The sequence below is a fragment of the Branchiostoma belcheri genome, unplaced genomic scaffold (assembly GCF_001625305.1).
Source record: "Branchiostoma belcheri isolate BF01 breed outbred unplaced genomic scaffold, Haploidv18h27 scaffold11, whole genome shotgun sequence".
NCBI classification, from domain to species: domain Eukaryota; kingdom Metazoa; phylum Chordata; class Leptocardii; order Amphioxiformes; family Branchiostomatidae; genus Branchiostoma; species Branchiostoma belcheri.
The window spans coordinates 638,560-653,907 of NW_017802491.1; the positions used below are offsets into that span (position 1 = coordinate 638,560).

Below are 15,348 nucleotides of genomic sequence, written 5' to 3' on the forward strand. Positions count from 1 at the left end.
ATCCCATGATGTATTGCGACAACAGGAAGTAAAAGCAACGGTGCAAAACACGGTGTTCTTTCGTCTTGAGATCAAAGCGTAAGACAACACCAACTTTAAGATTACACGTACTTAAAGTTTGACTAAGCAGAAATGGGAGAGAGATTTTGCACGATCTTTCTGCTGAGTTTAGCGGCGGTAGGGACACGGCCTTTCGGAGTACACGCTATAACAGGTGAGTGACAATCGTGATTTTGTCTTCTGTTTCTGAATTGTAGCAAAATGTCTAAGTTTGAGCAAGGACATTATAATGTCCTTGGTTTGAGGATGATTGTTTTTATCTGCTTTCTTTATACGCAACTGGAAGACGCCGATTATCTCCCAGCAAGGAGCTTATAAGCTTCTTGGTCCAAATAATACAAGTTTGTTGTCCAAAAAGATCAAAACGTAAACTACCGCAAAAACATCATATGATTCTAATAAATTTCTATTGACACAACGACAATACAGTGACATTCGTAAGGTCTTCTACAAGGAAACAAACACGTGGATACTAATGAATTAACCTACGTACATGTACTAGTATAGGAATAAATCAACACATTGATAGCCAGCGTCATTGTTTAATGTGTGCATGGTAACATGGTGGTACTATGAAAGGGACCTCCTTGTTGGTACACATATCGGTATCAAGGGTCAAGTATGCGTACAGAAAGAAGACAGCAGAGGAGTTTGTAACATGCCTCTCTGACCTGAAAGCATGTTTGCTGTGCTGATGTATAAAAGTATTCCTATCTAGACAAGTATTGATCAATCAGTTGATTGGCTGGTAGATTAACCGATCGATTAACAAGTAATTGAGTCATGAAACAATTGCTTGTCTATCCAGAGGTGTTAGCTGAAGGTGTAGGAAGAACAATAGATTGTCCCCGCCCCCTGGTACAGCGGTTGAACATCACCTCAGCCCGGTACGGTACTGGGACGTGTGAGTCCCCTGGTGCCCTACAGACACTACAGACCCGCTGTGGGGGACGGTCGACCTGCTCCGTACGGGCCGGGGACGATGTGTTCGGAGACTCATGCTCGGGGCAGTCGCGCCTGGAATTCAGCTACGACTGTTTGAACCGTGAGTTTCAAATCTATAATCTTCTTTCTTTCATTCTTTCCTTCCTTCCTCCGTTCCTTTCTTCCTTCCTTCCATCCTTCCTTCCTTTTTCCTCTTTCTTTGTTTGTCTCTTATATATAGATAGGTGAACGAATAGGTAGATGCTATGTGATAGTACTTTTGAATAGTCTGTAAGGATAGATAGATAGATAGGTGTATCATTTCGAGGAAGTCATCTGCTTTCTGCGCGCCATCGCAATATTTTATTGCTATTATATCGTGTTTATGCAGTTTACACATCTTGTTCATATTCATATACCACGCAAGACTCGACTCGGCATCTGCTACTCGTAACAGCTGGTGTGTATGAAAAAGTTACGTTTGCCTCGGTGACAAATTGTTTGTTTCAGTTCCTGGATATCACGGCTGCTTTAGAGACTACCGCTACTATAGGGCACTGAGAGGTACCAGGTTGACTTCAGATAGCCTGACTATCCAGGATTGCTTGAAGAGCTGTCGGAACCGTAATTACAAGTACGCCGGTGTGGAATATACTTACGAGTGTTTCTGTGGAAACAACGAGGACTTCGGCCGCCATGGTGAAAAACCCATGTCCGATTGTAACTACCGATGTAATGGAGACAACGAACAGTACTGCGGAGGAAGCTTGCGTATTGAAGTCTACGAAAGTAAGACCCAACTCAATTGGCTATAAAACACAGCTATATGATACGTCGATGAAGGTTAGACATCCAGGTAATACGATATGCCAAAAAAAACAGTTACTCAAGCAACTGGATATGATTTTGAAAACGTCAGACGTTTCAGCTAGTATCCACTAGCTTTCGTCAGTGACTGAGAGACCAGAGGGGAAAGCAGGTTTATATACACAACCTGTTGATTGATATGCAAATAAAGTGAAGACAAATTTTTGGAAGTCGAAAAAGGAACAAAAGTCAGACAAGTCAAGACAAGATGATGCAAATTAGTCTGAAAGCTCCTGTTATACAGGACAGGAGCTTAAGTGTTGTCTGTCCTCGGGGCTGGGAGTGCCATATCCCAAGTGCCGGAAAGATCGACCCGTAGCCCCCCTTCCCTGTTGAGGGTGGGGTTGTACATTCTTTCATATATTGCCTCTTTAACACCCCGTTCCCACCATCGTGTTTCGCGGTCTAAGACATCCGTGGACTCGAGTTTGAAAGAGTGACCCTGGTTGTGTTGTAGGTGGTGGAAAATAGATGAGGAGTAGCCGTTGGCACTAGGTCGGCAATGTTCTTTGTACCTTACTTTAAGCGGTCGACTTGTCTCTCCGATGTAGGTGTTGTTACAATTGGGCTCCTCACATAACATTCGCCTTGGTACCCTTGTGAGGTCGGTCCTTAGGGTGTACCAGTCTTTGTCTGAGGGTTGAGTGAGGTTTGAAGTTAGTGGCTATGTTGAAGTTTTGGAAGATCCGTCGGAGTTTCTCAGATACTCCTTGGACATACGGAATAGACTCAAATGTGAGGAGCCCAATTGTAACAACACCTACATCGGAGAGACAAGTCGACCGCTTAAAGTAAGGTACAAAGAACATTGCCGACCTAGTGCCAACGGCTACTCCTCAGCTATTTTCCACCACCTACAACACAACCAGGGTCACTCTTTCAAACTCGAGTCCACGGATGTCTTAGACCGCGAAACACGATGGTGGGAACGGGGTGTTAAAGAGGCAATATATGAAAGAATGTACAACCCCACCCTCAACAGGGAAGGGGGGCTACGGGTCGATCTTTCCGGCACTTGGGATATGGCACTCCCAGCCCCGAGGACAGACAACACTTAAGCTCCTGTCCTGTATAACAGGAGCTTTCAGACTAATTTGCATCATCTTGTCTTGACTTGTCTGACTTTTGTTCCTTTTTCGACTTCCAAAAATTTGTCTTCACTTTATTTGCATATCAATCAACAGGTTGTGTATATAAACCTGCTTTCCCCTCTGGTCTCTCAGTCACTGACGAAAGCTAGTGGATACTAGCTGAAACGTCTGACGTTTTCAAAATCATATCCAGTTGCTTGAGTAACTGTTTTTTTGGCATACAGCTATATGATATTCGTTTAATTATTGTTTTAACTATAAAAGTGTCAGTGCCACTTCTGCCACCCTTTATGACCCATTCGTTTGCTTTTTGGTTTCTAAATAGAAAAACAAACAACATGAACTACTTTCCGTTCCACAATTCACATAGGTTCTGTTTTGCTTCTATGTGCACACTCGATCGTAAATTGTGTTTGTTCCGCTTATCCGTTAATCTATTTGTAACGTTAACGTTACACAAGTTGGATCCGTACGTAAGTTCTTCAAGGCTGGTAAAGACATACAAAGCAAGATGCAGCTCTTGCGGCGAAAATATTAAGTATGAGGTCTCCACATATGTTATCCTAGGCTACATTTACAGTAAAAAAAAAACTACGATTCCATGACTTCAAAAACTCTGGTATTATTTCTCACACGTTTTTAGAGAAGAACGACAAAACAAATAAGCAACGTGCTACAGGGGCTCTCCCTTCAAAAGCAATGAACAGTGCCTCGCCGTTCAAGCACCCAATGAAGGTTGTTGACGGGTGATTTCATTCCCTAACCTGTAGGTTCCATGGGCCAGTACGGCGCTGATCTGACCCTGGACGGGTCCCTGCACTACGTGTACTCCCCGGACTTCCCCGGCCTGTACCCGCGATCTAAGACATGCCAATGGACGATCCGTGCCCAAAACGACAAAGTCGTCAAACTGCAGTTCGACCTGTTCAACTTGGCCTCAGGGGACGTGATTGAAGTTCGGGACGGTACAGAGGAATCCCAGGACCTGGGTCTCACCGGTATTTGCTATGTTTCATTGTCCATTTTCACTCATGCAAAGTACAAGTACACTTATGTCAACTACAGCTACAGAGATGATTCACCAAAGCAGTGCTGCTGATATTAACACCACAGATAAACCAAGAAGTCGGATATCTCAGTTTTTTCAGTATTTAGGGGTTTTGTGATCTCAAAGCTCATCCCATTTCTTGTCTGACCGTAAATTGAATTTCTGTCATTCTGGTATTACCATGCGGATCGACAAAGATACACACAAACCCACAGCTCAGCCAAGACAGTACTTCCGTGCCTGGAAGTAAAATGATAATAAGAAAGACCTTAGTCCAATTACATGTATATGTTAGAACGAAGATACGCGGGTATGTTGTATGTTATCAATACAGGAGCTGCGGTCCCATCTGTACCTGCGAGTTCTGGGAGCGCCATCTGGGTGCATTTCCAGTCCGGGAACGGTAGAGGACGCTTTATATTCTGGAGTCAAGGTCAGTGGAGACACTCGGACAGTCTGGTCGTAGCTTGTGATCATTATACAAAATTGCTATGTGACTATGTAACAACTCCAACACCGGGACATGTGCCTGCTCAAAAAATAAACATGTCCATGTCATCTTTGTTTCCAGAGATCGGCCATTGCGGCCCTATCCACCTACCTAGCAACAGCGGAGCTGTAGCTGACCCGTATACAGGTAACGTAGGTGTGGGGGAGACAGCACTGGTCATCTGTAACAACCGGAGGCTTGTCTGGGTCAGGTGTGAGGAGGACCAACGGTTCAACGATACAGGACCCTACTGTCAAGGTGAGCTACAGGGTATCGACAACTTAGAAAATTTATCATATTCTTGCTCTAGTCTGCTACACTGATCACGTACATGTTTGTACATTGAGGGCACTTCCTTTTCTTCTTGTAGAAGACACGACGTCGACAGCTATTTCCAGCACTGCGTTATCCACCCGAATGTCGCACCATTCTTTAGCTACACAAGGTAAGGAAACGTGACTTTATAAATTTTACAGAAAAGCGTTCTATCCATTCCTAGATAGATGCAATTGTATTATTTTTATTCTGGTAGCAAAGTTTTATCATTTTCAATACACGTAGTGTAGCTGTAGAAATGTTTGTTAGGAGCTATACAAAGACATGTTTGTTGTGTCGGTAGTCTTATTATATACTATTAGGAAGAAAATGTACCAGGTTAACGCAGAAATCTACACGTATGTCACAGACATAAAAGCACATCTTTTTATTTCCTCTGTGATTACAGAAGGATTTTCAACTTCCCTGTATCCACCTAACAACGCTGGTCAGCAAGGACAAGGTAACATTTTTTGTCATTCGCTCCCTCTAATATGTAGTTGGTTTGTAATTAGTTTCAAAATTCATCTGTGCTGTTGAACTCACGATATACGTAAAGGAGAAGAGTTAATTTTCAGCTGAATGTCCAACACAGAGGATTGTAAACTGAATAAATTCTTTGTGGTATAGCAGAAATTTGCACAATTTTTGAAGTTGGAAATACATAATTTCTGTGACATTCATTTAAATGAAAAACTGTACCGTCGGCTACGTATTGATAGAATGGTATCATTTTGGCATGATTTATTCACAAACTCTGATGTGACTTCCTGCATGATGTAGGGACCGGAAGTACCGTGACATTTATAGCGGTGGGCGTGGCCGTGCCCTTGGTTGTCATAGCGACAGTTGTCGTGGCTATCGTGCTGTGCAGGAGGAACAGGTGGGTTGAAATGCCAGCTATCTGATTCTGGTGGGTTATCTTTGAAATTAAATGTTATGTATTGACGGACTCGTATAAATTGCTACGGAGGTTTCAACAGATAGTGATTTTCCGCTCTTTATATTCCTTTCTTCCTAGAAATACAACCTCGAAGTCTCCAGGCTTGGGACAAGCCAGTCACCTTGACAGCCGTGCGAGTGCGCCACCCAGCGGAAGTGTGGGGCTGTCCAGCCTTGGAGCCCGATATGTCGCAAATGGTGGGGCTGAGGACCTGGACCCGAGCGAGCATCTCTACGCCGTACCTGACGACGACAGGGCAAGTAAAGCTGCAAAACCTGGACGTGGTGACCAGAACAAAAACAGACCACCTTCCCCTCTTCTCAGTCAGAACCAGGACGAAGGCTTTACGGAGAATGACCTGTACGAGACTGCTGATGACGTCACGACTGAGGGTGAGGGATCGGTGGAGAACATTCTGTACGGAAAAGTTGACTGACTCAGACCCTTTGTTATTTCTTTACTTTACTGTGTAGAGAGGTTTTATATTTTGTATTCGGTGTTTGTCGTTTGGCCATAATAAAATTTGTAAAATGTACGATATAGAAACATGAAGAATAGAATTCTGTAGATATACATGTACTAGCTATGTTATAAAATGCCATTTTACGAACTTGTCATACATTGTATCCTTTACAATTATTGTGCAATAAAAATGATTGATTGGTCCAATTAGTAGTTGTTGATTATGAGGCAAACGTAGATCAGGTATGGATAGATCTTGAATGCCTAAAGTTTCCTTTTCAGGATGAAAACTTGTTAACATTCCTTCTAGTGTGTCGTGACGGTTACTTGAAGATTCGGCCAGCCTCATCTGTTTATCTATTCTTAACTGTCTCTACGTGAAGCAAGTCTTGTTTGGTTTTACCTGTAAGTAAGCAGGAACAAAAGGCGTTGAAACTGCCTTAACTCGGCACTTAAGGGAAGTGTAAACTCCTCTAACGGTGTGGACGTTCTGCGTCAGCCGCTTCTCTCATTACACAAACATCTTTTATCCGGTGGGATTGCAGTAAATCCCTCTTACTCTCAGCTTTCCACTATATACTGTAATCGCTCAGTGAACAAACGATGGACAGATCGCTCAACGAATGCACACATACATTAAGAACTATTTCTTCAAGTTAGGTGTGTTTTGTTGTCTCTGGAATCATATTCCAAGTGTAAAATCAATTGTTATACAACTCCAGTAAATCAGCACGTACAGTTTTGTTGGTGAGTGATACATATGTCTGACAGTCTGAGCAAAAATTCACTCAATGCCAAGAAGACTGGCACTTTAAGGGTATTAACTGATGATAAAAGACAAGTGGCCGAGTTTATACTAACTCAAAACAAACAACTTTGCCCTGAAATATATTCTATACAAAACTCTCCCTTCCCCCTGTCTCTTCCCATTTCTCTCCTCTCTGCCTCTTTTCTTTTCTCTGTGTTTCTCTTAATCAAAATCCTGACTTTTTACAGTTGAAGGAAATACGGAATCGTCTCACGACCTGTGCCATGAAAGCGCATTTGCAAGAGGACTTTACCTCCTCTTCTAATAAGATTTCCGTGTAAACCTCCTTGCCATGAACCGTGCCCACACACCAGCTCGAACCTGTCACGCGCACTTAACCTGGCGAAACGCCCTCATGCGCCACTGGTCAAACTCGCAACACCGCGGAGTGGAAACGTAACACCTGCGCTCCATCCCCCCGCAGTATTCAACTCCTCCCAGGCAGAGCGGCCACAAACACTTCGCCGTTTTTCCGGGCGGGTAGGCAGCAAGTCCAGGCCGGCCTAAGGTGAGACAAGACCCGCGTGTTTGATCCGCTTACCGCTGATCAAGTCATTCCCGGGGTTCCAGACAGGGTACGGAGATTATTCCGGGAGGCCAGGGCGGATTAAACGGTGATGTTTTGGAATGTGTTGGAACAGGGAGGTACAAAACCGTGACACAATGTGGTACAATTCCCCCGCGGCTCGGGTTTCGGGCGTGTACAATGGGGTGGCGGTGTTAGGGGAGGGAAGTCAGGCGCGTCCAACTTGGTTTAACGGCTGGGAAAGTCTTAAGAGAGGAACGGGAGGGGCCTTAAATGTGTGCGACACGTCTTGGAGGTTACGGGACGTGTTTTTCTTTGTCGCCACCGCAGGTGAGTTTTCGACTTGTCTTTAACAGGTGCGTACGTCGCACCTGAGGATCCAGAGGCGGGCGGTTTTTGACAGGTATGTTGGGAGAAATATGAGTCATTGAGAGACTTTCAGAGCCTCAAATGTTACTACAGCCCCATAGATCTGTTTTCTGTCACTTGGAGTGTGTATGTGTGTGTTGGGAGGGCCATACTAAAGCACAAATGTGCCTACACGACACCAAATATTCATCGATGATCTTAACGTTAACCTTTCGAAAGTACTACGTAACCGTAACGGCAAATATCAACATCTGGGTTACACTATGCCAAACTAGCTATAGCCTCCTGTTGAATGATATCTTACTCATTAACAGTGCTGCGAGAAGTGAGAAAATACGGCGTGGATCACATTTTGTCGTAGACCGTCGCACGTAGGATTTTCGACCAAGCTGTGACAAAACCAATCTGCCGACGAGGATATCAGGCAGCCTTTTCCGTAACAAGTCGGCTGAATTTTTTACGCCACAGGCATGACTGTACCAAGAATTCCCGCTCAGTTTGAAATCGCACGCCGATACCGTATGTGACCGACCGGGCGCTGAGACAGTGACACTTGTTGGAGTGGGTGTTTGTCAGATACGAGTACTAGTAGTTCTGATATAGTTACTAGAACCTATATCAACAATCTATTATTAGCAGCCGTAGTAAGGTCGAGGTTGTTCATACAGGTAACAGAAATTCAGTGTCTGAACTGCCGTTCGCGAGAGTACTTCGGAACTCTACCCGGCCCTTCTGCCTACTCTCAAGGGTAAGAAGATTATATATTTTAGGAAACAAAAACTAAGATGCGAAAACTTTCCTCGTCACATCATCAGAACGTTTTCAGATGGAACATTTCCACGCTTGAGTGAACCTGGAGCGGCGGGTTTACACTAGGGTCACCGTGTTTGTTTATTTCCTTCTTTCTTTGTTTGTTCTCTCGGTTCGGTGTCCATTACCATGCAGGTGAATGACATCAAACTTCCCCACGGTATTCAACACTACGCTACTATATAGTAGGTAGAGGTTTAGACTTTGGCTTATTTTTGACGTGTTTTTCGGCGTTTTTATTTTTACGGGGCTTTCGTTTTGTACTGGTATCCTTGGTTTTCGCTTGTGAATCTTAGTCTGTTACTGTGATTTTCGAAGATGTGAAAATTCTAGATTTCATGATGCAAAAATAGGTAAATCGTAGAACTGCTTAGAAAAGATACTGAAACCCACGATTAGCTCCACATGATTGAAAAGGAACCATGTCCTAATAAGGAAATGACCGTGACGTCATTGCCCACAGTGATGTGCGAGTCGTCGGCGGACTGCGGGTGGAACAGCGCATGCGCCAACGGCACGTGTTCCTGTCATGGCGGATTCTCCAGCTCGGACGGTACTTTTTGCACAGACGGTACGTAACCATGGCAACGAAAAAATTCCACTTTTGTGTATTTTTCAATATCATTAGCACACAGACAGTCAGACGCATGCACCCTCGAATAGACACATAGACAGATATACCAAAAACTAAACTTCACTTCCTTTGGGTGTGAATCAAAAACATCATAGTTTCCATGCTTCCTGTAGGGTGCAGTAGTATTGATGAATGTTTGTACCCCTCTACACAGACCTGTGTGGTGGTGGCCACTGTATCACGTGCTACGACGCCGTCAGATGCCGCAGGTAGGATGTCCACTTTTATCCAGCACCTGCAGCATTTGGTTTTACCCAAATGTGTAGTGATTAATATACAATAGGGTTTTGTCATATCCTATATAGGCCCTTTTCCCACTAGGATAAAATCATCCGGATCGATCCGAATTGATTCGGCTTCAAGCCGGGTTCAAGCCAGATCGAGCCGGATCGAAGCCGGATCAAAGTGAATCAATTCGGCTCGATCCGGACAATTTTATTCCAGTGAGAATGGGGTCTTAGAAATCTCCTCTCCTTTCCAGGTGTGTGCAGGTGGTCCTGTCGGCCTCCGGCAGGTGTGTGACCACCTGTAGGTCCCAGGAGAGTCTGCACCTGGCAGGTGACGGGTACCTGGGGAGAGTGTGCGCAGGTGAGTCACGACAGGTGCTTCCCGTATAGACAACACGTGATTTAAAAAAACACGTGATATAAAAGTGTAAAACCTAAAAATTTCTAGCCTCGTTTTCTACAGATATAGCTACAAAGGTAACAAAATAACTATCGAGGAAACAGTCACATGTTTATGTATTTCCCTACCAGATCCTGAGTTTGAGTCGCTCCCTGTCGGGTACATAGCTGTGATTGGCGTGCTGGGCGGACTGATACTGGTAGCCGCGCTAGTGGTGATGGCATGCTGTATATACACCAAGAGAACAAAGTAAGGACGGGGAAACGTCAACTGGAAGTCTATTTCTCTATCAGTTTTTTGCCAGATTTACGACCGTGTGTTGGTTTGTTTGATGTATCAGTACAACCAAGCTCTCCCACACGATTTGAGATGTATCTACACTTATGTCGCCAAAACTACGAAGTCAAATCGGAGAGGAACCACACCAAAATGTCCATTGTTTTCCCAGAGGCCGGCTGAACTTCCTTCGCGCCTGGCAGTCCACAAACGTGGAGATGACCAACATGAACGGCAATGGCAGCAGAGCAGCGGCGTCAATACAGTACGGCTTCAACAACCCGGCCTTCCGTAAGTACTGGGACCACTCATTCACTCATTCATTCGTCCACCCACCTACCCATACATACATACAAACATCTATTTCCCCATTCAATCATCCATCTCTTCATTTATCCATCTTTAAATTTCCATCAACGATTTTTAAACAAAACGAGACCCATTTTCGAACTTAACCTTGGTCTCCGCAACGGTAACTTGCCGACCAAAAATCATGAACAGCCATTTACATATACTCGAGTTATCCTGCTAACAAACGAAATCTGCCATCACTGACTGCCTTGTGTTGTGTGTCCAGTTGACGACAGTAGCCTGTCCGTGGCCTTACCGGACCCGACCCAGGCCCTGACCCCCCGGCAGGTCCAGCAGCACAAGGCGGAGTTTTTCCGGCTGGCCACGCAGCTCCGCCCGCATGTGCAGGCCTTCCTCACCATGCTGGGGGACGCCAGGAGGAGGCTCCGCAACATCGGCGAGGAACACAAGGACGCACACGTCTACAGGTGTTTTTACATTATTACTGTTTTATTCTACAAGTAGAAGAACTTTATTGCACGACAATCGTACATGGTATCACACATGGTAACAACTATTTGACAATTAGTACACAAAAAAGGTATAGAAGAAAACTTAACATCCTAATTAAAGCAATAAAGGCCAGCATATAGTATTACAATGCGTATCATGATGTTTTGTATAGCTACATTATACAAATGTAGCACTGCAACACAGAAAAGGTCTCATATATCTATCTACCTACCTGTCATATAACTAAGTCTAGTCTCACCTGCCACAGTTTCGGTAACTTGGCTATGTCAATATTGTCTTCTAAATATCGTATTTGCTTATGTTTATTGATTTAATATCCGTATTGGTTCATGTATTTCAAAATTGTATGTGTAAAGCATGACGCAAGGCTCCTTGCGTAGAGTAATTATTCCGACCGACTTGATCTCTGGTCACAGAATCATCATCCGGGACCTTTCGCGAGTGGTGCTGGTACTGAACCGAGCAGAAGGTTCGTCGGTGGAGATTCCGCGGGACGGGGTGGCGCTGATGCGGTGGGCCAGACACGCGCTCGCCGCCTACCGGGCACAGGCGGCCCCCTCTGTAAGTCCCGCGGCACGGCCCGCTACGGGACCCGACTGTAAACATGGCTACACGTTACTGTCAACTAGAGTGTGATGGGACGAAAGGATGGGATGTTATGTTAGCCCAACTGTTGCATCCATCTGTTTGTGCATGTATGTCTGTTCATCTGTGTGACTGTGTTTGTGTGTGTGTGTTTGTGTGTGTGTTTGTGTGTGTGTGTGTGTGTGTGTGTGTGTGTGTGTGTGTGTGTGTGTGTGTGTGTGTGTGTGTGCTTGGCAATGTGCGTGTGTGTTTTGTGTGTAAGTGTGTGTCCATTATGTGTGTTTGTGTATGTGTCTGTTTGATTGTTTGTGTGTATTTGTCCATTTTTGTGTGTTGTGTATATGTGTGTCTCTGTCCGTGTGTGTGTTTGTCCATATGTGTGTACGCGTCTGTGTTACTGACCAATGATAAGGGAGTGAAGTCTGCCATCCCTGAAACACAGTCTTGATTTGTCTCCCCAGGACCCTGCCCACGTCTCCCGGACCCCCAGCGTAGCCGGCTCTACCCGGGTCCCTCCAAACGTCTCCTTCAAGTCTCCGCCCACCCCCGTCCGCACCAACCCTTACGTCACCCGTCACCATAGTAACCGGTCTGCCTCCATGGCGAACGGGGTCGTCATTGGCAACGGCCATGCGTCAGTGTCATTCGTTTGACGTCAAAGGCACATCGTTAAAACATGACGCCATTAAAGATATTTCCTTTCTTTAGACAAAATCTTATCATGGACGTCTATGAAAACTGTTTGTAGGCATGAGTTACATGTACGAGTGATACATGATACAAATAGTTAGTATGTGTTGAAATTTCGTAACGGTTATACGTCAGGGTGGAGATTGCAATCTGGTAGGATCCCAATCGGGGTCTGTACATTTAAAGGCTGTAAATTAAAGAAAATTAAAAAAATAGATTGAATCAAAATTTTCCCTCCAAAGACTTTTTCAACTTAGTTTCATGTCACCTAAGATCAATAGACTGACTTGAAGTTTAGGATTTATAAATGGGAGATCACTCCAATTCTAGCATCGTGATCACGATCTCTATATAGAGACACTCCGATTGGGATCTGTGCCGTTAGAATCGGCGATTCTGCCAGTTTGCGATCTTTACCCTGACATATCTATCTATATATCGATCTACACAACGTGATATAAATGTTTTTGTTTTCTTCTCTAAGTTGATGTCTAGCTTGTGAATTGTGTAATACTAGTAGTAACATCATTCAAATGAAGCTGTTCATTATTTAGGTTGTAGCTAAGATGTCAGCAATCACCTATGTATTGTCTCCTTAATGCATCCACAAAATAGACTATAAAGTTCAGCAAATCATAAGAATATATTAGGAACTGTAAGATAACGATGTTGAAATATCGAAGCAAAAACTGCCCAAAAAGATGGAAATAGCAGCCTGGGAAGGTTCGTTGTAACTGGATTCCTATTTTCTTATATTTTTTTAATAGAGATTATGTTGAAATAGTCTTCCTATATGCTTGCTTCACCATTTTTATCTAATTTTCTACTAAAGACCTCGAGATAATAGAAGAAATAAATATACTCAGCATTACATGTTGTTAACTGTTCATTCTGTACATATTTCACAAAGTATAGACAATAAATTAAAGAATATGATAGATTTTACGAAAAGGAGCTACAAACATGTACGTTTCCGTGACGGCCACCCTCTATCATATATTGAAGATAATATGATATGAAAGTAAAGAAAGAAATAGTACGAATTGCCTGATTTAATCTGTACTCTAAACTACTAACATTAGTCATTTGTAGGTGGACTAAGCAGTTACTTAAAAATGTTACCAAAAATACAACATCAAAACGTACACAGAAGTAATTATACCTCTCGTTACAAAGCTTCTAGAACTAGAACTAAGGTACTAGTAACTAAATATTGACGCGACCAAATCCAGGCATGTATATTCTTAACTATATTTAGCCCGGCATCCTTTACAACTCAGACATACCATAACATTATGGCGGTGTTGATATAACTGGGCCGGTGTAATCCAGCTCCTCTGTACGCTTTAAGTTTCACATGTGTTGTTATCGCGCTCCCACGCGTGTAACCTCTATTCACTTTTATCCAGCAGGTTATATAAATCTGCCACATACAAAAGCAGCACGTATGAGAGATCTACAGGGCAGCACTCTGCTTGTGTAACAAAAAAAAACTGTTCCGGACGTTCTATGATTCATCCTTCTATGCCTGAAGCTTGCCCGCTCGTATGCGTGAGTAGGGTTTCCTGTGAGCACTTAACATAGTTTCCAGGTCAAGGGAGCTGAGAATGTTTCCTTCCACTTTCTCACGACATGTTACACTTCCTCAAGGTGAAGAGAGAAGAGGCAACAAACACCGTCACGTGGAGTGTCACGTAGTAGGAACCACCTGTTAACCTTGGCGCTGTGGGCGCGCAGCCAAATTTAGCCTCCCTGTCAGGCTCTATTAAGGGCAGTGCAGATCCTGGCGGGGAGGCTAACATATCGCTTTCCTGTACGCTCCAAGCAGAGGTTTGGGTTTTGGTTTATTTTTGGCGTATTTTTGGGCTTCTTTTATCGTTTCGGAAGTTCGGGAATCGGGAGTTCACGACACACACACACACACACACACACACACACACACACACACACACACACACACACACACACACACACACACACACACACACACACACACACACACACACACACACACACACACTATATCTATAATAGAAAAGAAGTAAACAGCAAAAAAAAAAAAGAATACTTGTACAAAATTCGTCGCCCATGTAAAGTCTGGTGTGTAGGCTAGTCCGAATGGCCTGTCCGACAGCCGGCCTGTTTTGTCGCCCTGCCCGGGTACACATGTCGGACCTGAAACCAACCCGTGACCGATTCATTCTGTCACTGGCGACAGGCAACCTGACTAGTCGTTCCGCGCCGCCTGTACCGGCACTGTTCGTACGAACTGACCAGAACGGCGCCATTGTACAGACTACAGCGTGTCCTAGATAAAGGTAAACCAACTAGAGATGGTTATTATCACCGAGCCCTGAAGCGCATCGTTATAATTGCTTTCTGCTGATAACCTTATCAGTCTGGGTACAATTCTGGTAAGACTCCATTTCCACTAGACAGAGACCGTTGTGCTACAAAGAATTTGTGTGAACCTGGTCTTTGTAATTGGAATATGATGAGTGACATCGACGCAAAAGTATGATTTAAAAGACAACAAAGCATATACAAAACGTAACGCGTCTTTGTCAATGTGTTTTTTCAGCGCTCTGTTAAATCTTTTGTCGCTCAGCTGTCGTTGCCTCTAGTAGGAGTCTTACAGCATTGCCTAACCATCTCAGACACATTTGTATATTGTCGCAGAAATTTCTGGTCACTATAGTTAGTTTTATTAAGTCCAAACACCAATGTTCCTATTGTTGAATTGCTTCCATGGACTGTTCATTTTCGAACTACACCAGGTTGATGAAATTGTTTAAACACAGCCTTCTCATCTGCAAATGCTTGTACAACTTTCTAGCTTTCATTGAGACCTAATTTATATCTCCGGGAAGATCTTTTTTGGCTGACAGTTATTATGATTGGTAGTGCAGTATCCAATACGCCACCAAAGCGAAAAAAGATACCAGTACAAAAAGAAAGCCCCATAAACACACATAAAACACGTCAAAAATAAGCAGAA

At 43.8% G+C, this 15,348-nt stretch overlaps 1 protein-coding gene across 1 annotated transcript; it reads left to right on the forward strand.

Moving 5' to 3' along the window:
- The first annotated feature begins 28 nt into the window (after positions 1 to 28).
- LOC109483954 lies at positions 29 to 13,238 on the forward strand. The gene is made up of 17 exons (XM_019787106.1): positions 29 to 214; positions 869 to 1,105; positions 1,495 to 1,773; positions 3,713 to 3,940; positions 4,562 to 4,738; positions 4,851 to 4,925; positions 5,205 to 5,258; positions 5,579 to 5,678; positions 5,817 to 6,130; positions 9,177 to 9,284; positions 9,502 to 9,556; positions 9,829 to 9,935; positions 10,106 to 10,223; positions 10,423 to 10,541; positions 10,828 to 11,029; positions 11,492 to 11,636; positions 12,122 to 13,238. The coding sequence occupies exons 1-17, from the start codon at positions 133 to 135 to the stop codon at positions 12,311 to 12,313; spliced, it is 2,592 nt and encodes an 863-aa protein (XP_019642665.1). The 5' UTR covers positions 29 to 132; the 3' UTR covers positions 12,314 to 13,238.
- Positions 13,239 to 15,348: the final 2,110 nt, after the last annotated feature.